General features: G+C 45.4%; 1 protein-coding gene across 1 annotated transcript in view; it reads right to left on the bottom strand.

Moving 5' to 3' along the window:
• The window catches only part of SHTN1 (shootin 1), a 711,155-nt gene that overhangs the window by 297,662 nt on the left and 387,302 nt on the right, over window positions 1–26,191 (bottom strand). The window contains exon 8 of the mRNA XM_078643901.1: window positions 25,193–25,287. Within this exon, the coding sequence (XP_078500027.1) occupies window positions 25,193–25,287 (95 nt within the window). The remainder of the gene's footprint in view (window positions 1–25,192; window positions 25,288–26,191) is intronic.

Raw genomic sequence — 26,191 nt, forward strand, 5'->3', positions numbered from 1 at the left:
CCCTTCATCAGGGGTCTTATTCCTACAAATTAATCCAGAATTGTACAAGCATAAGTCTAACAATCATACATGTCATAATGTTAATGTTAGTGCATACATCTCTCATGGGTATAGTGATGTGAATCACGGTGTCAGAGGAACGTCGTGGGGTGCAAGTGATCAAACAGTTTAAGTAACCATGTGGAAGGACATGTCAAGAATGGTAAATGCGGTCTAGTTTTGCGGTGCGAGATTAACGTGGGTAATTAAATAACTAGTGCTCTTCGTATATGTGCGCTCTACGGCTGGGGTCAAGTGAATTCGAAAGTCGTGTGGAGCATGCACGTGGATTTGTATCCACTAACCTGAAGCTTGCGGCGAACTGAAGCTTCGAAGATCGTTGTCTTCTTTATTCTGAAATAGTATAACCGTTCGTTTAGCGATCTTATCCACAATAGCGAGCGAATATTAAAAAATGATGCTTTTGGGTAGGGGAATGCCTTACCGGTTTAACGGCGGTTATTGGGGTCTCAATCTGGCGTCTGGGTACACGTTGTTTGGCGTCCGGAAACACGTAGTTTCCGTGTGAGTGTTCCGTAGTTCTTGAAGGAACTATGTCGCGCTCTGATAGGGTGTAACCGGTCACGTGGTGGCGTACTTCGTAAATCATCCTGTGATAGGTGCTGAGTTGTCATGGTAACCCCGAAATATCGGGATTTCAATGCAAAACGTTATTGTTTATGCGAATGTAACCATTCGAGGGTTAAAAATCGGGATTTACGATCGGAGAGATTATGGTGCACGCATGATGTACCTAAAACAAGATAAATGGGGAATATTGATTTGGGTAAAAATGGAATGTGCTAGATGTCGGTGTGGAAGCAATCAGTGTGTATAAACTTCTTTAAAGATAACATGCATATGATAATATTCAATCATGTCTAGTTACTCTTTGTCGAATGGAACAAGCTGTCTGGTGTGTACATGGTTAACTCAAAACTTACAATGAACTAAATCAAATGAGTTGCAAAATGTAATATTCTGGGGGCCCCCAGGTGGTCGTTATAGGTAACCGGTAAATTCCAGTCTTTCATTGAGCCCCTTGGGCTGCACCGATGATGAGCGGTGAATCCAATGTAGTTCCCTCCTTAGAAGAAATTGGTTGTTGTTTCTGCCTGGAAGTATGGGAAACATTTCTAGAATACAAAATTTCAACTGACAAATTGTGGCTACGTTCTTGGAAATGTACAGTGACTGTTGATTTGGTTGATTTCATCCTTATGTTGCTTCTGTGCTCTGTTAAGCGCGTTTTGATTTTTCTTGAGGTTTTCCCCACGTAAATGAGGCCACAAGGACATTTCAACATATATATCAAATTCGTGCTGTCACATGTGCCTGTGACTCAAGTTGATTTTAGTTCCATACAGTGGATGGGTGATCTCGTTGCCTCTAATTATCTAGTTACAGTTTCCACAATTGTGGCATGGAATTGTGCCTTTCAAATTGGTACGTCCAGTGTCAGATTTACAGTCAACAATTCTTTGATTTTGGTTCGCTCATAGGCAAATATAGGATTCTGTGAAAATATGGCATTAAAATCCTCCTCTAAAGCCAGTAGGGGCCAGTGTTTTATATTGTTTTTTTTGATCATTTGACTTCTGGTTGAAAACTTTGATAAAAACACCATTCGGTGTTCCTCTTTGGCACGTGTTGGTAATAATAGTTTTTCCCGTTTTAGTCCAAGTACTCTGTTGGCAGCCTGTACCAACGTGGAGTCTGGGTATCCTCGATCCAAATTGATCAAAAAATTCATGAATCGAGGATACCCAGAGTCCACGTTGGTACAGGCTGCCAGAGTACTTGGACTAAAACGGGAACAACTATTATTACCAACACGTGCCAAAGAGGAACACCGAATGGTGCTTGTATCAAAGTTTTCAACCAGAAGTCAAATGATTAAAAAAAACCATCATAAAACACTGGCCCCTACTGGCTTTAGAGGAGGATTTTAATGCCATATTTTCACAGAATCCTAGATTTGCCTCTGAGCGAACCAAAAATCAAAGAATTGTTGAACTGTAAATCTGACACTCGACGTACCAATTTTAAAGGCACAATTCCATGCCACAATTGTGGAAACTAACTAGATAATTAGAGGCAACGAGATCACCCATCCACTGTATGGAACTAAAATCAACTTGAGAGTCACAGGCACATGTGACAGCACGAATTTGATATATATGTTGAAATGTCCTTGTGGCCTCATTTACGTGGGGAAAACCACAAGAAAAATCAAAACGCGCTTAACAGAGCACAGAAGCAACATAAGGATGAAATCAACCAAATCAACAGTCGCTGAACATTTCCAAGAACGTAGCCACAATTTGAGTCAGTTGAAATTTTGTATTCTAGAAATGGTTCCCATACTTGCAGCAGAAACAACGACCAATTTCTTCTAAGGAGGGAACTACATTGGATTCACCGCTTATCATCGGTGCAGCCCAAGGGGCTCGATGAAAGACTGGAATTTAGCTGTTACCTATAACGACCACCTGGGGGCCCCCAGAATATTACATTTTGCAACTCATTTGATTTAGTTCATTGTAAGTTTTGAGTTAACCATGTACACACCAGACAGCTTGTTCCATTCGACAAAGAGTAACTAGACATGATTGAATATTATCATATGCATGTTCTCTTTAAAGAAGTTTATACACACTGATTGCTTCCACACCGACATCTAGCACATTCCATTTTTACCCAAATCAATATTCCCCATTTATCTTGTTTTAGGTACATCATGCGTGCACCATAATCTCTCCGATCGTAAATACAGATTGTAACCCTCGAATGGTTACATTCGCATAAACAAAGTTTTGCATTGAAATCCCGATATTTCGGGGTTACCATGACAACTCAGCACCCATCACAGGATGATTTACGAAGTACGCCACCACGTGACCGGTTACACCCTATCAGAGCGCGACATAGTTCCTTCAAAAACTACGGAACACTCACACGGAAACTATGTGTTTCCGGACGCCAAACAACGTGTACCCAGACTCCAGATTGAGACACCAATAACCGCCGTTAACCCGGTAAGGCATTCCCCTACCCAAAAGCATCATTTTTTAATATTCGCTCGCTATTGTGTATAAGATCGCTAAACGAACGGTTAAACTATTTCAGAATAAAGAAGACAACGATCTTCGAAGCTTCAGTTCGCCGCAAGCTTCAGGTTAGTGGATACCAATCCACGTGCATGCTCCACAGGACTTTCGAATTCACTTGACCCCAGCCGTAGAGCGCACATTTACGAAGAGCACTAGTTATTTAATTACCCACGTTAATCTCGCACCGCAAAACTAGACCGCATTTACCATTCTTGACATGTCCTTCCACATGGTTACTTAAACTGTTGATCACTTGCACCCCACGACGTTCCTCCGACACCGTGATTCACATCACTATACCCATGAGAGATGTATGCACTAACATTATGACATGTATGATTGTTAAACTTATGCTTGTACAATTCTGGATTAATTTGTAGGAATAAGTCCCCTGATGAAGGGCCTCAGCCCGAAATGCATTGGGCAAAAAAGTTGATATATTATGAAAATGAAATAATGTATTGAAGAAAAACAAATGAAGAAGAACAATTGAAAATAAACACTACCTGTGAACAAAAAAAAAAAGAGGAATAATTCTTTTCTAGTGCGCCAAAGGGACGTCACACGCGACGCGTGTGGCGCATATTTTGGATTTCTTAAGAACAGTACAGGTTCTTACAGGTGTAACCAGTTTGTAATTCCCCTCCTCTCCCTCCCACTACCCCAAAAATTGTATCACCTAGGTCAACCAGTTCCAACATAGATCTAAAGTCTCCCAGTATGCCCTACCCTCTCAAATAGCATGTGGTTGTGTGGGAATAAAATCTATTTACCTTCATTACGGAGAGAAACCAATCGTATAACATCTTATAGCTAGTCCAGGGCCGGACTGGCTGTGGCGGGCACCGGGCGTGTTCCCGGTGGGCCGGAGTGGTGGGGGACGGTTTTGTTACTGAGGGATGATTTTGCAGCAGTGCTGCAATATCGGCCCCACGTAACAAATACGGCATCAGTGCTTCTCAGTAGTTCAGGCTGGACTGTTCCCACGAGGCACAGGGTCAGACTGATTTGCATATGGCCATGTCTGAACTGGGGTGGTGGAGTGAGCTAAAGAATGATGATGGATTAAACCCAGATCAGTTGACTGGGGGTGAGTGTTTTGATTAACTCAAAACACTCCATCCATCATCCCCTTTGGTATCGCTTTGGATTATATGAGGCACGAAACTTCGGATTTTTACTTGGCTTCGGGATTAGGGAAACATTACCCGCACCTACTGAAGGGGGGGCCACTTTGCCCTCTTTACGAATGAATTGAAAAGGGTTGTCAAGTGTGGCTCTAGGTAGACCGTAAACATTATACAGAATCTTCGGGTAAAGCTATTTGGACCTGGTGCTTTCTGTAGCTGGTAAAATTAAATAGATGCCGTTAGCTCAAATTGTGGAATGGAGCGTTTGATCGGGAGTCATACATCAAAGTGATGCAGATACTATGTGTGAGATTCGGTCACTGTCCGAGAAAGATTGAGAGGAGCCTAAGGCAGCATGGTGGATGTGAAAGGCCTCGATTTTTCCTTCGTAGGTGAGGGTCGAACCCTCAGAAAACTATGTGTCCTATATAACCATTCTCCTGCTTTTGCTGCCTCTGCCTCGCTATATGGGGTCCTACTCTGCTGCCCTGATTGTATGATAGGTTTATTTTCCCAAAGCAGTAGAATAAGTTCTAGCTTGTTTTTAGCCACTGAGCTAAGTTTTCCCCTCAAAGGACATGATTACGTGTAGGAGGTGTTATCAGGGGTCAGTTCAGCGTTTGTGAGCTTACTTTCTAACAGATGTTTTACCTTTGCACGTTACTCTTTAGGTTGACCATAGGTCCAATGCATTTACCTCGCAGGAATTCTCTGGAAGAGTTCCAATGACAAATGGGGCCACTTCATCTGGGGTAGTATTTAACTGAAAGCATTCTCCTAATTGGGATTGGATATCGGTTCTTAGGGCTGGAACTCAAAGTAAAGCTTAATGCATTATCGGTCGTTTTGTCAGGTGACTGCGAATTCCCGGTCAGGGTCAACTCGATCAGTGCATGAACTGAGAACACGATCGGACCAATTTGGTCTTGCGGAGAATAGGCATTAATGCATTGCTCACTAATAAATACTCTATTATTGAATACATCTGGGTTTCTCTGATGTGGGTGATTATCTCTCCATGGATTCAGGTGCCACGGTATCTGGGAAAGTTAAGGAAATTATTCTGTTCGATAATAGGTGCATGCACGGTCAATATTTTGACTTGCTTAGACTCCGCCCTAAAAAGACGCATACAAAATAAGCAAATACGAGAGGCTTTGTGTAAAGTACATCCCTCCAGATCAGAGTTGTCTTCTGCCGGTACCAATCAAGTTAATGGGTGGGGTCGCAGAGAAAACAAACTAGACTCTGGGTACATCTAATGGCGTCTGAGGACAAAAAAAATTAAAGAAATAAGCAAAGTGCTAGACCTCACAACTTTGCTACTCCATGTCTACTGCACAACAAGTTTACACTACAAAAACACAGCGCACCAACTCACTCTCAACCACCATCTCCACTACCTACACACACCCATCAAAATGCCTTCTTAGCCTGTTCGACGAGAAACGCGAATGCTATCCTCATACAGCTAATACCAACACTAAGAACAACTGCTGCAAACCCATAAAATACTTTTCACTCTTCTTCAATACAAAATCACACTATTGCAAAAGCACATTCTCTAAACTGTCTACTAATAAATGCTCGATCGCTCTCTAAAAACAAACATTACATCTACGACCTTCTTACAGACGCAAAACCTGACATACTATTTATAACTGAATCATGGTTGGGAGATAACTTCAGTCCTGCATGAAGCCGCACCTCTAGGCTATCAAACTATCATCCAAAATAATATAGGAAAAAACAGAGGTGGCCTAGCTGTCGTGTTCTGACAAACATTACATCACTTAAGCTGATGACATCTCCATAAAAGATTGTGAGGCCCTTTTCATCAGATGCAACAATACACAATCTTCCTCCTGTAACTTCCTGCTCTTTCAAAGACATCCACGTAGCAATGCAATATTCCCAGACACATTTCTAGACACAGTTTCAAACCTGATAACACTACACTCCAACCTATGATTTCTGGGTGACCTCAACATTTGGTTTTACAAGCCCAACATGCCCCACCCGAAAACAATCGCTGGCCTAGACGCACTGAACCTGCATCAGATTCTCCACAAAACCACACACATAGTTGGAGGAATCATGGATGTCATTTCTGCAAATACAGAACTAGTTTCTTTTCAATCAATGACTCTGGTCACATTGTCACACCACCCACCATTTGCTTGCTTTCAAACATAAAACACTCAGCGACGTACCTATAACCACCTTACGTGCATACACATCGACTGTTGAACAAACTCAATTCAGAACACTTAGAAACACAACTAACACCCAGTACAGATCTAGACACAAATTATGTTTACAAATTATATGAGTGGCTACAGGAAGCTTTCGATATCCAGATGTCACTAAAAAGCACACAACAGAACACAAGGAAACAAGTACTTTGGAGATAAAAGTTATTAAACATCGAAATAGAAAGCTGCAATATGCCTGGTTCAAACCAAACAATCAAGACAAGGTTTGCCTACAGAAAATTAACAGATTATACAAGTCGGCTATGAAAAAAGCTAAGAAAAGATACTATTCAGACAGAATTTCAAAATGCCAAATGTGCAAATAAAGAATTCTATAAAATTCTCGAATTTTAAAAACCAAATTGCCTAGAATGAGCTCATCCCATTACTCAAGATTTCACAGATTAACTGTTAAATCATTACACAGCCAAAGCAGACACGTTGAACTCATACTTAAAACAAAGAAAGCACCAGCACTGACCCTGTTCCAAAACAATCCAAGAACACTCTAACCCAGCCTTTCCGTTCCTTTCAACATATTTTACACTATAAAATTATGGACCTGGTCAAAGCAAGGAGGCCTGCCGGCAGCCCTTCTGACCCGTGTTCACCACAAACCTTAAAGACAATTCTTCTAACAACCTCGGATGACACTCCAGTAAGAAGAATCAACAACATTGCCTTAACTACCAGAATATTTCCAGAAGAACTCAAAGTTATACATATGCCCATTACTGAAAAAAACAAAATTGGACCTTCAGAACCCCGACAACTACAGACCAATTACAAATGGACCTTTCCTTGGCAAACTGATAGAAAGAGCAGAATTACCCCAGATGTCACAATTCATTGAAGATAATGCCATACTTTCAGACTTCCAAATGGGATTCCATTGAGGAAGAGGCTCAGAATCTGCCCTCCTTGCCATCTGGGAGGACCTGAAGAACACAGCTGACCGCAACAGAGTTACTGCACTACTTCTCTTGGACCTCTCGGCTGTCTTTGACACTGTTGACCATGACACTGATACAAAGACTCTACACAGCCTGCATGGAGGGGACTGCTCTAGACTGGATCACATTCTACCTTCGTAACAGAACTGTCATCCATATCCCCCTTTCTCGTCCAAACCATTCTTCACAAAAGCAGGGGTCCCTCAAGGCACTCATTTCACCCATGCTTTTCAAAATCTACAGGAAGTCAATACCAGCACTGATCGATAATTTTTACCTCACTTGCCATAACTATGCAGAAGACAGGCAAATACTCCTTCAACTAGAATGCCCCAAAGACATTGGAAACTCACCAATTTTCAGTTGTCTCAAAGACGTGGATCAATGGATGAACTGGAGCCATCTCAAATTGAATGCTTCCACAACAGAAATACTCACAGGTGGCGACTGAAACATTATGACCCACTCAGCGCATGGCCTGATGATCTGGGACCACCACCTAAAGTATCAAAGGGAGTAAAAAACCTTGGAATGACTATGGACTCCAAGCTATCAATGAACGAGTGTGGCTCAATGGTTAGAGCGGCAGACCCTGATGCAGAGTTCTGGCCAGGGACCAGTGTTCGATTCCCGCCTCGGCGGGGTCTCGGGCTCAATTTCCTCGGACCTGTTAATTCTCGCCTCGGCGCCTATTCTTATCACGGGCCCCACGCTGCAACTCTGGGCAATAGCTTGCTTAGCCTCCACACCGGCCCCAACAGCACTAAGGATGCCTGGCTTCACCTTGGGGGTGCCCAGGAGTGGACACTTCACAGGGAAAGCCAGGAGGGGTTTCACAGCGGTATGAGTATCAGCCCCAGGAAGCCGAATAGGCGACACCGCAAGGTGACCGTCTGGTGACAGTGCGCTCTATAAGTACCATGACATTTACATCAATGCCCAGGTGGACAAACTAGCATTGCTCACGTTTTGCTACTATAAAAACTCTGCGACTATTCTTCCCCATTTGGGATTTCCACACATGGTCCAGACTACCTTCATCCTTGTTCTGTCCAAACTCGATTACGCCAATATCCTCTTCCACGGATCACCATTAAGACCATGAAAAGACTACAACGGATTCAGAACTCGGCTACCAGACTACTTTTACATATAAAACTACAAGATCACATCTTGCCTGCCTTGAAAGCCCTGCATTGGTTATCGGTTGCCATAAGATTTACATTCAAACTGCTTTGTGTCACCCACAAATTGATACATGGAACAGGATCGCTCTCCAGCAGGAATAAAATCACCAAACACATTCAACAAAGGAACCTTTGCCCTAGAGTGGCACCTCGCCTCAAAATCCCAGAGTACAAGAAAAAAACATGGGTGGCACATCCTTCTCTGTTCAAGCATCCAAACCATGGAACTCCTTACCCCCAACATAAGAATAACCCCCTTACCAAGAAGTGGCTCTTTCCCCACATAACCACCATGCACAAACCGAAATATACAGCATATCCCGCTGTATAAAAGCATATATTTGTACTATAGATATGTACCTATATATGTATATTGCTTTGTATAAATGTGTCGAATAATTGTTTAAAAAAATAGTCATTTGTTCTGCTTAACAAATGTACATATTACTGCTAGTTAGATTATTCTATGTTTTTAACATGTATATAAGAGACTGCATAAATAGGTACATCTTTTATCATAACCATCTACAATTGCTTCACTACCGAATTACAAAAATATGTTTAATCTACATATACTACCTTCCTCTATGCATCTATATACCTTCCATGTACTTCTGGATCTATATATTTATTACTTTTTTTCTAATTCAGCATATCCAATGCACTACCCAATTTGTCACCCTATTCCGCTCTCAATATATCCTCTACCTCCACTCTCTCATTCACCCTAAACCCACACCACTACAATGATCCCCAAAATAACCCTTTCTAGACTCTTCCCTACTCTACCCCTCCTTGCATCATCTCCTACCTCTTTTACTATTCCGATCTCCCAAAACATGCCTTTCTAAACCCTAACCTCTGACTCTTCCCCCTCCACCTCCCTTTTACTCATCCCAAGCCTCCTCCTACTGCTATGAGCTCCAAAACAAATTCTAAATCCTGCTCTTTTCTATCCCTCCACGGTCCTTTTCAATCCAAAGAACAGACTAACATTTCTACCACTCAAATTAAGTTCATATGTCAGTATACTACTTCACCACTAATCCTTAAAAGGTTCCAGAGTAGCCGGCTTCTCTCAGAAAAAGCACTTCAACACCTTATCAAGGCTAGCAAGCGCTATGTAAATGCAAAAGTGTTCCCTCTTCTATCCCTCCACTATCCTTTTCAATCCAAAAAACTAACATTTACCACTCAAATTACTTTCATATTTCACTATACTAATTCACTACTAATCCTCTATGGGTTCCGGAGTAGCATTTTGATGCCTCGTCAGGGATAGCAAGTGCTATATAAATGCAATTACAATACAATTCGACCTATCATAATGTTTCTCCCATCTGTTTTGCTTTTACTGGTAATAGAGTCAAAGTCCAGTAATTTATGAAAGAAAAGAACCACACTGCTGTGCTTAGTTCGGGATAAGAACAGGTATGCTATTGGGTATTGTTTTAAGGTGAAGCTCCTCAGATGCGTCTCGAAGTGCTGAAGCATCATACTTTTCCTTTCACGGAAAAAGCAAAGTTTTGAATCTTGTTGGCCCAGTTTAGCTCCTCTGTTTCCTATGAGACTATTCTAACCATTAATGTAGGACAGAATGTATATGTTTACTGGCTTCTCGTGATGACAAACCCTTGTGTCTTTCCCCATTATGGACTTCTACCACAGCAGATCCACTGAACCTCCACTCATGATCTATTATGCCTTCCCTTCCTCAGAACATGACTCCTAAACATGGTAATCTTTGAACAAACAATTAAATCATGAGGAAACAGATTTATCCACAGGCTGAATCCAGTACTTAGGGTTGGTTTGCTAGTCTCTGGGAGGACCAAGGTGAGTCGGACTGTAGCCAGCCACATTGCGCTGGGAATATCTGGCTATCTTGGGAGCCCAGAAGGCTTCCCCCTCGGGTCCAAAGGTCAAAACCCAAGTACCAATTAAAGGAGGGAGAAAAGTAGAATAGATGGCCATTTTAAATGCCTTCCACTGGATAAGTAGAGATGGAGGCTACGGTCAAGCCCCCCGCGATGACACAACCTGACAGGCCCACATGACTCTTCATCAGAGGTCCTTGCTACTAAGATGACAAAGGTCGATCTGTGTCTCCAGATCAGAGGTTTTAATTTCAGTGCTGGGCTCTAGCTACTTTCGCTGTTTGCTCTGGTCCATCATCTCAACTCACGCCTCTTGAGGTGACCCATTTCCCTACTAGAATGGTCTTTGCTGTGCCCAAGACAGTGGTTCCACTGGGTGATATGCTTCTCGGTGATCTTCACTGAATTGGATGATCAACATCTGTGCTGTTTTTATCTTGTCTGTGACATGGTGGCTCTTGATTTGGTAATCAAAGCAGATGTCAAAGATTTAAGGCATTCCGGAATTTGTCAATGATTGGTCTTCTGAACAGTGTGGCTGAGACAATGTTTCCATATTGTGAATACTCAAAGTTCTGAATCAAGAACGATTCCATGTTCGTCAAGGCTCAGAACACTACCTTTGAAGCACTGGAATTTAGCAAGAATGTCACTCCTTACTATAGGGTCTGAAGTTAACGTGGGCCTCTCTCCAAGCGGACCTTGAGAAAGTAAACCACAGGGAGTTCAGAAAACAAGCCCTACCAGAAATGGTTCAAGGTCTGCTCCCTCAGCACCCTAATCCAGTTCCTGAACCTTGACATTATTCCTGTGCAGACAGTTAAGATGTTTGCACTTTAGAGTAAAAATTTCAGTTTGTACTGTGACTGTAGTTGTTTTGAGGTACCTTTATGTGAATTTGAGATGCTCCACCTTTGCTTCTGTTTTTAGTAGTTTAGTGTCCACCAAATCAACATCTGGGCAGATTGTGGCGATTTTCGCTCCCAAATACTCATTGAGGTCTATGAGGCCCGTGGTAAGATGACTTCATTTCCTCTTTCAATTCCACTTTGAAGAGCAGCAGGCTGCCCAGGTCTGTTTTAGTTAGTACCTCAACTTCATGTGGGTGCAACTGTGGGGTGGGGTGCCGGACTTAGGTCAGGTAGGGTGTAATGGGCGAGTCCTTCCAGTGCTTCCACTCCCACAGGTGCCCACCAGACCAAAGTGTGACAAAGCAAAGTGAGGGAGCCTGGAATAGAGTGCATGTTGTTGCATAGAACTTAGCAGGACATCATTCACATGCTGTGAATATTACTGCAATGGTGGAATGCTCATAGCATACTATGGTGCACAGTTAACACTGCTATATTAGAACATCAGCTGACTTGGCAGCTGTCATTCTAGCATGGCTGTGGGACGAGCGCCCCTGTCAGCATGTGAGATTTTATCTCTTAATTCAGAGAGTCGCATTCTCAGAGTTATGTTATTGTGCTCAGAATTCAAACTGTCAATGGGTGGACTTCTGCACACGCCCCACAGCATTCATCAGTGCTCTGCCCCGGCGCACATTAGAATCTAGAGCAGGTTACTGTAGTCTAGTCCATGACCCCAGGCGCTGCGCAATCCAGGAGCTTTGGAGGGAAGGAAGTGGGAGCAACACAACCCTTTACCATTGGACCCTGCTGGTGGCCACCAAACCCAGCCGATGTGCCTCAGGGACCTTACCCTTTGTGTTCCAACAGCAGAATCCCAGGAGACAACAATACTCTGCCTCTGCTGCACCACCACTAGGTGTGAGGGCAGTCATAGCAGCCTCAACTTCCAGGTAACCATCAGCCGCAGTGTTGAATGCGCAGTCTTGTTCTTGCAGCCCATCTGTTGTTCCTCCTATCCAGCTTTTACAGGGAGTACAGCAGTGATATTGTTAGGTCTGGAGCTACTTGTATGATAGGTACACCACAGCCCCCAGAATGCACGGTCAGGGACATCTGTTGTGTGTTCTCATACTGCTTTGGGGATGACCAGGTGAAGGGGAGGTACCTAAGCCTCCAGGTGCAAGAGGCGAGTGCTTGGCTTCCTGGCTCATTCCGGTTTCCTTGTTCGAGATTAATAGATTTAGAAACCATCCGGGTTTATTCGAGTTTCCCTCTGTGGAGTTCTCCCCTGTTTGTCCCTTTGTTCCAGCTCCCCTTAATTGCTGCTCTATTTTCCCCCCCGAGTAGTGAGATTCCCTGAAGCTGCCCAGTCTTGTCTCTCCCCTTTCAGGAAAAGTATTCCTATTGCGACTTGGACGTAATCTTTTCCACGTGTTTCTCTGCGTATGCAGGCCACCCTGCAGACCACAGACGCCTCTCCCGCTTCAACATTACACAGCGCTATACGCGCTGCATCGTTTTTCTATTGCCCTCACCTGTGACCCTTGAGATCAGCGCGAGTCGCGCTGCAGCGAGTGTGGGTTCATCCCTTCCCTAATTCATTTACTGAATTCAGCGCGAGCCGCGCTGCAACGTTTGTCTGTTCTGTTACTCACGTGACCTTGGAGATCAGCGCTAGTCGCGCTGCGACGTTTTTTTGTTGTGTTTTTGGAGCCTCCAAGTATTCAGCGATGGTATCGCTGCAACTGTAACGGTTACCTTATAAACTCCGCATTCCAAGGTGCCTATAGCGTGCCAGATATGGCCCAGTCTAACCTGGTGGTTTCTCGCTCTACCCATAGTGCCCACACCACCAGCGCTCGCTCCACATTGTGCACCATAACACTTACATACCAAGGAAACTCACGAGACAGATGTGGGAAAGCAGTGGTGCAGGTTTATTTCGCACAACAAGAAGCAGATAAGGTGGGTCATCTTACAGGCGATCCAATGCGGCAGCCCCTCGCTGACCCGCATGCCTAACCAGCCATCTTGCACGGCGAGTCGATGCTCTGACGGTGCAGTACATTATCACTTTATTTCGATCTACTCCCGCCCCCCCTGTCAGGGCGGAGCGATGAGGCACACCCCCGGTCGGTTCAGGCCCCCCGACCGCCCGAAGGACTAACGGGGCGCCGACGCGGTTTCCTGGAACCCCCTCGGCTCCAGGTTCTTGGCTCAGGCACCCCTACTGTGCCAGGCAGAGGTATTGACTGTATCCTTCTGCCGCAGAGGTACCCCTACTGTCCATCTGCTTCCAGATCGCCCTGTACTCCGCCACAGCTCTGGAGGAGGCCCCCGTCGATGACAGAGCCCCCCACCCACCTAGCTACTTTCGGCCGCTGTTTAGTGCACCTCTATCATAGTATCCTCCACCACACCACTTATGGAGATTTCTTAGGACGGTTCTTAGGACTCGCCCTTGGTTACATAGGCCGCACCTCAATGGGGATTGCTTAGATACTGTTCTTAGGCCACGCCCTTAGTTACATAAGCCACACCTCTAACAGAGACCTTGGTGGTTAGTTGTTTTTGTCCGGACATATTATACGGGGGATCGGCAAGTGACTATTTGCATTATTTCTCTGCTGATAGTGGAAAACCCGTGACATTCGTCCAAGCAAAGTGGAGGTCTTATGGAAGTCATCCCGTAGTGAATCATTTACTCGCCGCATGGGCACAGCTGTAACAATCATGACAGGGAATGTCCTGGCAAATCACTGCAAGATTATTATTTGAGATGGGATAGAGCACAAACTAGCAGACGCCCGTAACCGACCAATGTCATTCCCAGCTCTCTGTTGTATTGCGGTATTTCACCTCTAATTATCCTGTATTTTCCCTTGTCACCTGCACACTGTCGTGCTGTTTGCTGCCTCCTGTATTTATTTCCTCACAATTGTCACTCTTACCTCATGTAACTTGCTGTTTTTGTAGGTTTTTTACCTGTCATTTTCTGTAAAGTTTCTCGCCTGCAATTTCTGGGTTGGTTGTACACCCTTGCGTTAAGCAGTGATCCGCATGTCACTAGCGACTTACACTTGGAGCTTGGGTTGAGTTTCGCGGATGAACTGCCCCATACCACATCTGACGCCCGGCATCAGCTCCTATTACCAATGTATTATATCCTAGAGACTTGTATTAAGGTGTCTTGTATGTTCGTCACTTTTGTCCCAAAGTAGCCTGACTGATTCTACCTCAGGCACTTGCAGCCATCAGCGGTTTGTCAATTACCAACAGCTACCAGGCGTTACCTACCACACTTAACTCCGGCGGGGGTGGAACATGGGGCCCGCCCTTAAAACAAATCAAATTGCGATTATCATTGGCTATGGGAAAGTGCAGGGCCGCCAAAGACATCTGGAACTCTTACAGTGCCCGCACTTATCCATAGAGTGAGCAAGTCGCAGGCATGCCTTCTTGAGTCCCTGCGGAGTATCTGCCATTTAATGCCGCATTGTGCTGTTTTGTAACATGCACCCGCCATTTCCTCTTGTAACACACTGTTTGCTACTTCTCACATGTTGTTTAAACGACATTTACAATATGACCACAATTCAACTCATTTGAGCCTGTCTGTGCCCTGCTAGTACAACCAGATATATTAACTAATAATCTGTTACATAACGTATACAGAGCCATGCATGTACCACCAGAGCTCACTCTTCACAAATGGATGCATTCTCCGTGTATACCTAAACTCACTCCAACTTAATGATGGAACTGTTAAATTAAAACTACAGCAGATTTGTGACGTTGCCAGTAATGGTTCTCTTAGTTAGAAAGACACATAAGCTAGCCTGAATTGTCATATACACATTGTTAGTTACAATCCCTTACCTTAATTCGACAGCTCCGTTAGGTGCCAGAATGTTAAGGGCATAGGCCACAATAGTCATCTCATATTACAGAAAATAATAGAAACCCTGCCCCCCAATCCTGTTCTCTGCACGAAACAGGGATCAATAATGCCCCACTCGTGGCCCTGGCCAGGCCTGGTGCAAGCATTAAGTTAACATAGAACGGCTGTTGGCACTAAGCTAAACACTGCAACTCTGTATGTTAATAGTATTAACAACATCAGGTATACTCCTTTCGAATTGTGACTGGTGTACCTTAGTGCAGAAAAGGATTTTTCATGCGTTCACTAAGCCTCTATTCTACAATAAGTGATGAAAGCAATACCGCAGCAAGTGTACAGCAGGGGCAAGTAGATAGCCCCACTCCTAAGGCAAAGCGAACCCTAGATTGAAGTCTTTCTGATCGTAGATCATTAAAAGAACAAGATATATACGCTTTTAACTACCTAGCAACATGGTGTTGCTCCCTATTTGCTACTTTTGTCATAATCAAGGGACAGGGGTTTGACCAAACTGACTAAAGATACATTATCTGGCATACCTCCAGGGCACCCTCTGGACCCACCTCGTCTGTTTATTACACAACCATTGGCAAATCTACTCTCGCTGCACAAACTGCAGACCCAATGTCTGCACATGAACTCAGGTCGGTACCCACCTTGGAATTTCGGATCAACCCTGCAAGAACAGTAACCTGCTTGATCCAGTTGTTGGATTGTGTATGTGTGAGCCAGCCATACAAGCACATGGGCAGATGCCAGGAGCTGGCCAGCATGATTGTTTCCTCTCCAAACGGGCAGGCAGGCCTGGTTGCCCCCTAAGCCCCTACCAGACACCGCAGTTAGGCTCCCAGCACGGCGCCCGCCCTGTTTCTCGTGCTTGCGTTACCGCCTGACCTACTCAGATTCTTCAGGTTGGAACGTCACACTACTGCCCAGGGGCTACCTAATATTTCCCACCCGGTGACTGCCCGCGTATCACTATCATGTGTGTAAGCTGTGCGCCCCACATCTGGACCTGGATGGCAACTGAGGAGGGGATGGGTCCCTGATCCTGGCAAACTGCCCCACGTGTTTTACGACCCTTATCCTGTTGCTAGCATGTGGTCTTCCCCTGTGGGTAGAGCGGTTCTCCAGCGCCGGTCCTGCATTTAGAGACAGAAGAAAACATTCATTAGAAGCCCTGTCCCCACCCACTACTGCCAATCGTGCTATTCTGGAGTAGGACATGGGCCAACACTGTCCCATGCCTCCATGTATTTTCTTTACATTTTCTTGTCAATAGAAGCTATTTTATGGTCATATGGGGACATAGGGGTACGTGCATCCGTAACACTCTGACTTGTCCGCAATTGCTGCGCATCTTAGCCCACTTTGGGGATACTAACTCTTCATTAGGCTAAACTTAGACACCCCGCTATTCTCCTTAACTATGATAACTATGCCCCTGCAGATGTGACCCAGTGCCCGCGTACCAGGATCTGGAAATGTAGACTTCTTGGTTGAACCCCAGTATGCTGCTTCAATACTGTTACTTCAAGGACACTTCCAGTGCTAATGCATGCCTTCTCTATTATCTGAAGGGAGATCTTCAAGGACACTTCCAAGCCAATGCATGCCCTCTATTATCTGAAGGGGGATCTATTGGTATAGAAGAATCCCACCCCCCGACTATGGAAGTGCATTCCCAGCGTGTTCTTGTAGTTTGAGAGTGCCATTTGTTGCAGTGTGATCCTTCCACCTATGTTTGGTACTCTTCTGTAACATGCACATACTCAAACAATTGCCGCCCTTGGGGTGCTGACGCGAACTTGATGCACGAATCGTGCTCTCTGGATCATTGCAAAATGTAATCCGCTGATAAGGTGACCCTAACACCACTTCCCCCGGGTCATTGGTGGGGCGCGAAAGCAGGGGCCCCCTCACCCCTGGCACCCGCATCCGCTGGAGCATCGGCCACCCGGCCAGGCGACGCCCGGGTCCAGCCTCATGGCCCGGCTCCCAACTGCAGTGCCACCCAGCCAGGCAACGCTCGTGTCCAGCTTCATGGCCCGGTTCCCAACTGCAGTGCGGGGACGCGGATGTCACGACAGGAAGTGTCGTCCCGAAAGATGGCTTACACCATCAGTCTCATTGCCTACCCTCGCTCACCCCTTAGATGTGATTGAATCAGAGCAGCGTTCTGAATGAGCTCCGATCTCGCCCTATGGAGGCCAAAGGCTGAATGTGTGGCTCCAGTAATCGGGCTCCTGGCAAAATGGGTGGGCGGGGGGGGGGGGGGGGGGGGGGGGGGAGGCCAACCCACGTGATACCCCTACTCGAGCCCTGGGCATTATAAGCCTATTACGCCATTGGCAATAAACATTCTTTTAATAGAAGGTCCTTCAGTGTGTGATAATCTTCATCCCACACTTTTATTACTCGGGCCCTGGGCAGTAAACTTGTTACGCAATTGGTAATAAAACATTCCTTTAATCAAATTTTCTTCAGTGTGTGATAGTCTTCATCCCACATTTTTAACACTCTTTGTGACGCGTCTGATCTAAAGCCATTGTTTTTCCATTTGTAACCACTCACAACAGTTACTTGTGGGTGGAACCAAAACGCTACTCACAGTCGATTACAGTGCATACCAAACTCATCCAGTCCTGTAAGTGCCCCATTGTGCTGCATGCCACCCGTCGGATAGTGGGCCTCGTCGCCCAGAGTTATGAGGCGCTACAAAATTGCTACAGTACGATATTTGCAACCCTGTCCGCTCAACCTCAGATTGCAGTCTCCCTGTTCATGCAATTTTGCTGTCTTATTCTCAAGTGTTTTCCGCTACTGTATACTGCACCGTCTGAATAACCACACCAGCCACTTGACCATCATTATCATATCCACATGGACTTTTCTTTTCAACATTTTTCTCTCATTGCAGCTGGGCTCGATGCTGTCCGACACCTTATGTTATATGTGTGTATAAATGAAAGCAGTCGGAACAAATTTACTAAAAGGAATACAGGGGCTGTGACTTGGCAAAAGATAGCAAGCGAAAGACGAGGACGCATCACATTTAAATGTGTCGTGACTTTCAGATTTATAATCTTAAATCATAGTTTGCTCGAACTCTGGAACGTGTCAATTACCAAGGACTCCAGGAACCTGTCTTAGGAAATGCAGAAAGGGCAGGCAAGAGCCTTTGTGCGTGCACACTTTACTAGCGAGCAGAAGGTATCCGAGCGCCTGAATGGGCACCAGTTTCGTGAAAGCTGAACACATTAATTTTTTGTCCGGCACTGTAAGACATTTAGTGATTAGCTCTGGATCACAGTATCTGAGCACCCATGCCGGAACTCGACCCCGGTTCCCCAGCTTCGAGGTCGACTGCACTGGCTGCACTCTCCCCTTGCATTGTTTGTGCTCTGCACTGGGACACAGTATTACCGCGTGGGTGCAGGGCAGAGAAGCGTGATCGTTATCACATTGATATAGCGCCTCAACACCAACGGCCGCCGATGAGCACTGGTGGAGCGGCAATGGGTGAGTCTACGATGTAGTGCGTGTTAGGAAGGGCACTATTTGTGCTCTGCACTGGGACACAGGATTACCGCGTGGGTGCAGGGCAGGGAAGCGTAATCGTTATCGCATTGATATGGCGCCTAAACACCAAACGGCCGCCGAGGAGCACTGGTGGAGCGACAATGAGTGGGTCTCCGATGTAGTGCGTGATAGGAAGGGCACTATTTGTGCTCTGCACTGGGACACAGGATTACCGCGTGGGTGCAGGGCAAGGAAGCGTAATAGTTATCGCATTGATATAGCGCCTCAACACTAAACGGCCGCCGAGGAGCACTGTTGGGGCAGCAGTGGGTGAGTCTCTGATGTAGTGCGTGTTAGGAAGGGCACTATTTGTGCTCTGCACTGGGACCCAGGATTACCGCGTGGGTGCAGGGCAGAGAAGCGTAATCGTTATCACATTGATATAGCGCCTCAACACCAAACGGCCGCCGAGAAGCACTGGTGGAGCGGCAATGAGTGAGTCTACGATGTAGTGCGTGATAGGAAGGGCACTATTAGTGCTCTACACTGGGACACGTTTGAGGATCGTGCGTGAGAACCAAGACTATTGCTGCGATCCTGCCTTTCATCGCAGTGCTTGGCGAGAAGGCAATTTAGTTACGAGCAGTTCCCGAACCGCAAGCAAACCCCATCACTAAACCGCCTGTACTGGGACCCGAGCCCTAGCCCTAGGCCCTCAGGTCTACATTCCGCTGCCCGACCGACTGAGCCATCCAGGCTCCCGGAAGAAGCATGCACGCAGGCATTCCGTTGCCCAACCGACTGAACCATCCAGGCTCTCGGAAGACGCATACCCGCAGGGCACCCCCCAGGTGGTGAGGCCCTGTCGTCGTCGGGCAGCGTGTGGTCGCCTGAGGCCCTGTCGTCGTCGGGCAGCGCGTAGTGGGTGGTGAAACCTTCAAACAAAGGCGCTGGGCTACGGACAGCGGGGGAGCAAACCCATCCGCAAGGTTCCTCGTCTATGTGACCAAAAATTGCACCCCACGCCGCTCGACGCTCCCGCCCCGATCCATAACTCCCGTTTTATCCGTATACCTGCAATCCCCGAACACATCTCTCGGAGGACTCTTACTCTCATCCCCCAGATCCCAGAGGACGCCCCACAGACCCGACACGCGGTCCTCGCTGTGGGGCAGCAGGGGAGCAGCACACCGCAGTCGGTACTGCTCTGCATGAGTGCCTCTGACGCTCGGACGCTAACCGGGCACATGAACATACGCCGAGCCGGCTGCTATGCACGGAGGGGCCCGACCCCCAATCTTATGATTACCCGCACATAGCAGAGATCCCGCCCCAGGATTGACCGTCGAACAGCAACCACCAGCCCCCCCCCCCCCCCCCGTGGTCGATACCACAGGGCCCCATCAACCTGGTCATACCCAGGGACCAGGCCGGGGGGAGGCTGATTGGAAGCAACATACCCGTGAGTGGTAAGCCGACGCACGTCGCGCAGGGCCGGGAGAAACAGCGCAGAGCCGAACAGCGCAGAGCAGCCCAGGGAACAAGCGCGGCAGGAAAGACCGAGCAGTGTTGCCGTGCTACCTATAAACCCCTTGGGACCGCCCACAACGCCAGGGGACGCCATCCCATTGGTCGCTAATGACGAGGGCGGCTCTGGGGCTGGCGCGCTGCAGTTCCTCTCGCGCGGCATGTGGTACTAAGACGCTGTCTCGCTCAGCTCCCCTTTGCGGCCAGCGGCATTTCATCTCTGCTAGGGTAGACCCAAGCACCATGAGCCCTCTCAAATTAGGCCATAGTTACACTCGCCGTTTAAACCTTTTTGTCAAGGCTGTGTTTGGATTTCAACCCAACCCTTCCCAATGGAAAGGTCCATCCTCAGGGATTTCAAAACCTAGGAACTACTGTCACCAAACAGGCCGCAGTTTGGAAAATGAGTACACAATAAGGACATTCTACATCCTTTATACTGTTTTATATGTAGACCTTTTAGGCCAGTGCAATTTCTAACATTACTTATCTCCCACTGTCCTCCTAGATTGCCTACAGTTCAAGCAAGCAGTCAACTGCTTTCGATTTGATGTTAACCAACACCACATTTCCTGACTGCCACTCAAATACCTCCTCAAAATCCGACAGAGCACCTGTGGATGCATGCTCCTGTGTGCGTCAAACATAAAGCGAATGCCACTAATTTTCCAGCAACAAATATAAGCCTCCTGATACCTAACCTTTCCAGCATCTCCCTTGAATTTCACTGGCAACAGATGGCACCACAAATATTCAAGTTCGGAGTATAGAAAACAGTTGTTAGTAATATGTATAATACCAACAACACTGGAGAAACGCACTATGACAGGTTACTGGACTCAAAGGCTGAAAAAAAATGTTTTAACTAACATTCCTGGCTCAACCTATGAACTTTTCACTTAACCAGTCCCATCTCGACAGAACGTTGGAAGAGATGGTAGGATCCCCAACTGGAAAAGGGACTACAATTGTTATCAGATAACCAATGATGCAATACATGGAAAAACTCGAGGAAAGTCAAAATATCTACCTTACCATCACAGCATGGACGTCATTTAGGAGTCACCAGGAGTCGCTATTGTGACCCCTGGCATTGCCTTTGAGACCCCTAGCGTTAGCAGTGGCAGGAACAGAAGCAGGTGGCCCTAATGGACGACCTGCTTCAGTTTTCGGTCCATTTTTTATTATGCCAATTGTGAATAATATTGCATTATTTGCTATCAGTTTATCAATTTATAGAAAAATGGAGTACAAATAGCTGGAGTATGACTTTCGCTGGCAACTGAAGTAACAAAAAAACGCTTTTAAATGTATGCATATTGTGTGCGTGCTTGCAGTTAAGAGTGTGTTTATGTAAGTGGGTGTGCGTGTGTGCGAGTGTGTGAGTGTTTAATCATATGTATGTGTAAGTGAAGGTCAAGGAGCATGTGAAGTCACTTCCGCTACCCCAGACATTTTGGTAAAAAGACGACCATGTATTAGAATATGAATACTAGGAAACACGTACAGCATTCTGCAAGCCAGACTTCTGAGTCAAATAAACCTTACTACAATCGGGTGAAAGAAATCTTTCACGAATTATATATAAGAATACCTATATCATAAGATGTATGGCTTTAAGTGTGTCTACTCTTAATGGACAAACACATCTTAACAGTATATCTCACTGGCAAGTAAAACTGGCATTTTTCTCAGCAATGCTAGGTTGTCGCTATGGATCCCACGCCACAGTTAACATTATCAGATGTATTACTAGTTAATGTACTCTTACAAGTGATTAGAAAGACAATTTTGTGAGACTGGAAGAGAGCAGACTGATGTAGTGTCCACACATGGTGAGCCTGGCAACGCTTCATCTGAGGAGCAGACAACATCATTCTCCATGAATCATCCACTGGGATTGTAGCTCCCAGTGGAAAAACAGACCGTTTTTCTTGAAAAATCAAAACCTTCTTGAACAATGATAATATTACCACCATGCAGTAGTTTTATCCCTACAGCTACGTTCTCACACCTTCTAACCCTCCTCCCACCTACTCACATGATACATACAACACTTTTTTTTTTACTTCCTATAGTCTCTACACCAATATCTTTATATCATTTTACAATACATAATAAATATTCTGCGTGTCTGTGTATGCTTTTTTATGTACTTGAATAACCACACCACCTCCTGTGATAATGCATTTTGTTTAGTTAAATGGTTTTAAACGATTCCCGCAGATATGCCGCTGTATTTGTATATCACCGTGAATCTTTTTTTCTCTACTTTTTTTTAAAGACATGAATTTTTGAAACAGTCAGATGCACAACCCAATGTATATATTTAAAACACAGGCATTTTTCTAATCACCCTACTACACGAGAAACAAAGAGTGTAGCACTAGCAACAGGAACATTAGTTGGCCAGTGAGTGGGCAGCTTAATAAACCAAGACCAGAAAGGCAATGATCTCCCCAAAATGAAATAGCCTAAGACACGCATTTAGTCATAATATGTAGGTTAAGGTCACACACTTTTAATGTTCATATGTCTGCAATGCTAGGTTTCAATAAAAAGACCATAGTCACATAGTTCCAAAGTTGAATCACAAAAGATGGTCCAAATTCCTGGGCTGGATTACTCAAGTGCCTTAAGGGCCCAGACTGCAAACGTGCTTGGTTTTTTGTGCCTTGAGGAACAGATGGCCCACAGAACCTAGAGTTGTTCCTTCCTTAATACTCACCACATGGGCGCACATTTCCTGTAGCCTCATTTACGTGCCTGGGAGGCGGTTGCCCTTGTACTCAAGTCCTATTACCAACGCAGATGCAGAGGCAAATAGGTTTTTGATTAACGCCTAGAAAGTGGAGCACAATTAGCACCCAATAGTCAGGCGTTCCAGGGTCCCCCCCAACCCCGATCTGCCTGAGTGGGGTCTCAGCCCTCTCTCAGGAGGCAGCCCGGTCTGTAATGCTAAATGTGAGGGCACTGGCCTATGCATAAGGATTAAATTCTAAGGCACGAGCCATGAAGCTGCTGTCCTACGTCAGTTAACGCCAGGTGCTTGTCACGAGCCATGGCAAAGACTTTACAGCTGGATTTCTAAGTCACAAGACACGGGAAAAGCAATATAGATACAAGAATAAATTACAGGGAATGGAGTCATAGCTAAACTGCTACACTGTAAGAAAAAAGGCACAGGCATGAAAGAGCGAAAGCCACACTGCTGCAGGTATAAGATTGCAGGACTAATGCGAGGTCACAACATTTGGGCCCCGGGCAGCTGGCTGCAATTCGAAGCTACAGTGGGTACCAAGGGCACACAGTGGCAATATCAAATCACAATGAGCAACCATGCATGAACTGCCAAGTTTCAATGAGACAACCAAGGCCAAATGGGAGTAATGCCAACTCATATAGCTTAGGCCTATGCCACATAACTGCAGCTCTAATTCACACTTTGTGGGCCACGGCCAAACAACTACAATCCTAAGTCATAAGACACTGACCAAGCATAGCTGCAATGCAAAGTCACATGACATGGGCTGCCGCCACAAAGCTGCTATATCAAGTCATAAGACAAGTCTATCGCAAAGCTGCACTGCAGCACTGCCGCATGGCGAACCCGACAAAGCTGAAATGCAAAGTTCCAAGATTTGAGCCACAACACCCACAGACACTCCTAGGTACACACATTGACAGGTTTTTGACCTACAACGCTCTGATATGAGCAGCTTGTTGGACATCAGCTAAGACGACACCAAACTGACTAGGTCTGATTTACCTACTAGACTCTTCTCAGGAGGACCCTCTAGACATGCAGTGACTGTGTTGCCCTGTGAAATTGCCCCTATATTCTACCGGCTATGTCTGCGCTGAGGACGAGATGGGAGGGTAAACGTGGCGAAGAACTCACTGATGGAGAATGGGAGCAAGTACTGGAATAGACTAAAAGCGTGTTGAGGAATCCCCTCTTTAAGGTCACCCGGCTTAATTACAGGCACCACATATAGCTGCCCTTGAATAGCGCATATGTACCAAGGTGCCTCTGATAAGTGTGGTTCTCCGCAGGCAGACTTAATTCACACGATATGAGAACGCACACAGATTCACCGTTTTTGAAAATAAATAATCACACTGCTGCAGGTGACCGATAGGAGGCGCATTCGTGACCTTGAGACGTGTTGTTGGGATGTCTGCACAGAACTAAAGGTTTGAGACAAATGTGCAGATTCATAGATCTGGCCCTGGTGATAACCAAAAGGAATATCGACATGGGTGGACGGCCAGCAAATTTTGGAGAGTGGCTTAAGGATGTGGAAAAGTGATGGAAAAAGAAAAGATGTGGAAAAATGTAATATTGCACCAAAGTACAGTGGCGCAGAAATGAGGATAGGACTGACTGGTAACCATAGCAGCAAAGTAAGACAAAAGACACTGTGTTTATAGGTATAATTCTAAAGAAGTTATAGTGTTATTCTCCTGATTTTGTTGAACTCAACTAGGGCCGGAGTCCCAAGTGCTTTGTACTGCAATATCTGAAAAACCTTAAAAAGAGCTATTTTACAAAATAAGTACATACAGGGAACGAGTTCTTCCAGATTAACCTACGCTCTTACAATGGCTATTTCAGAAACCAAATAGATTCTCTTAACCTTGCCCCATCCTAAACACACATTAAACACTGAAGCGCACCTACTTGTTCAGTCGCAAAATAAAACAACTGTGCTCGACACTCAAAACACATTTCAGGAATCGAGAGACGAGAGATCACAGCCTGTTCCACACACAAAGAGCTCGGGAGGCAGGAGTAAAGCGGTCTTCTACCAGCCGCAGCAAATGAACATACCTGATGCGCCACTGATTCTGCAGTCTTCCGCAGATCTTTCTCCAGTTCCAAGTTCATCTGCAGTTCTTCATACTCCTCTACAGCGAGCACCGACACTGCATTTGGAAAGAATGCACAAGAAATGAACATTAAATAGAGAGGGAGCAATTCTTTTTTAGAGAACACACTGACGTCACCAATACAAAATGCTTAAGAACCCAACCCCAAGGTGAAACTGCTTTCCCATTCTGAGCACAGAATTGGAAATAACAAGCTAAAGCAGTTTTGTGTCCTGCGATTTGCACATCTTTTCCCCCCATCACCAACCTCTTTTACTCGCACAGAATTCCTGTGGAATCAACCTGGAGGAATTCCTGTACGGAAAAAGCAGTGGAATAAAGTCATTTTTAGAATTTGAATTTGTAAATCGGGTGCAGTCTGTTTTGCACCAGATTTTCATTTTATCAAGACTTTCTGCAATAGGGTATTAGAGTCTTTATTCAACTTGTTGCATTATAGAGAGGAAACATGCATTTTAAAATATTCCATAGAAAACGTTCTGACAATGAATTACTCAAGATTCTAGTTAAAATTTATAAGTATGAGTTATTACAATTTCTCCTAATTGTATTCCAGTTTTTTTGGACTTAAGAGTTAATAAGTGTTATAAAAAAACCTGTGAGTACTCAATCCATCACCTACTGCAGTGAATGTATCACTCCCACCAAACACACTTCACTCACCAGTGGCCACCATTTTGAACTTTGCCTCCCCTCCTCCAGCTATCAAAATTAACAAAGGACTTATAAAGCCTGCGTGCCCCTCCCACCTAACAATAGAAACTAACGAAAGACTACTGTAGCTTAAGCTCCTCCTGCTCATCTAATACAGCAGCCATCTTGGAATGGTTTGGCCCTCAACATAAATTAAAAAAATAGACAAAGACTACAACGCCATGTCTAGGAGTCTAAGACTTCAAGTTGCGGTTATCTCCTCTTCCCTGTATGGTGCAATCCATTC

The sequence above is a fragment of the Lissotriton helveticus genome, chromosome 5_1 (assembly GCF_964261635.1).
Source record: "Lissotriton helveticus chromosome 5_1, aLisHel1.1, whole genome shotgun sequence".
In the NCBI taxonomy this organism is placed as follows: domain Eukaryota; kingdom Metazoa; phylum Chordata; class Amphibia; order Caudata; family Salamandridae; genus Lissotriton; species Lissotriton helveticus.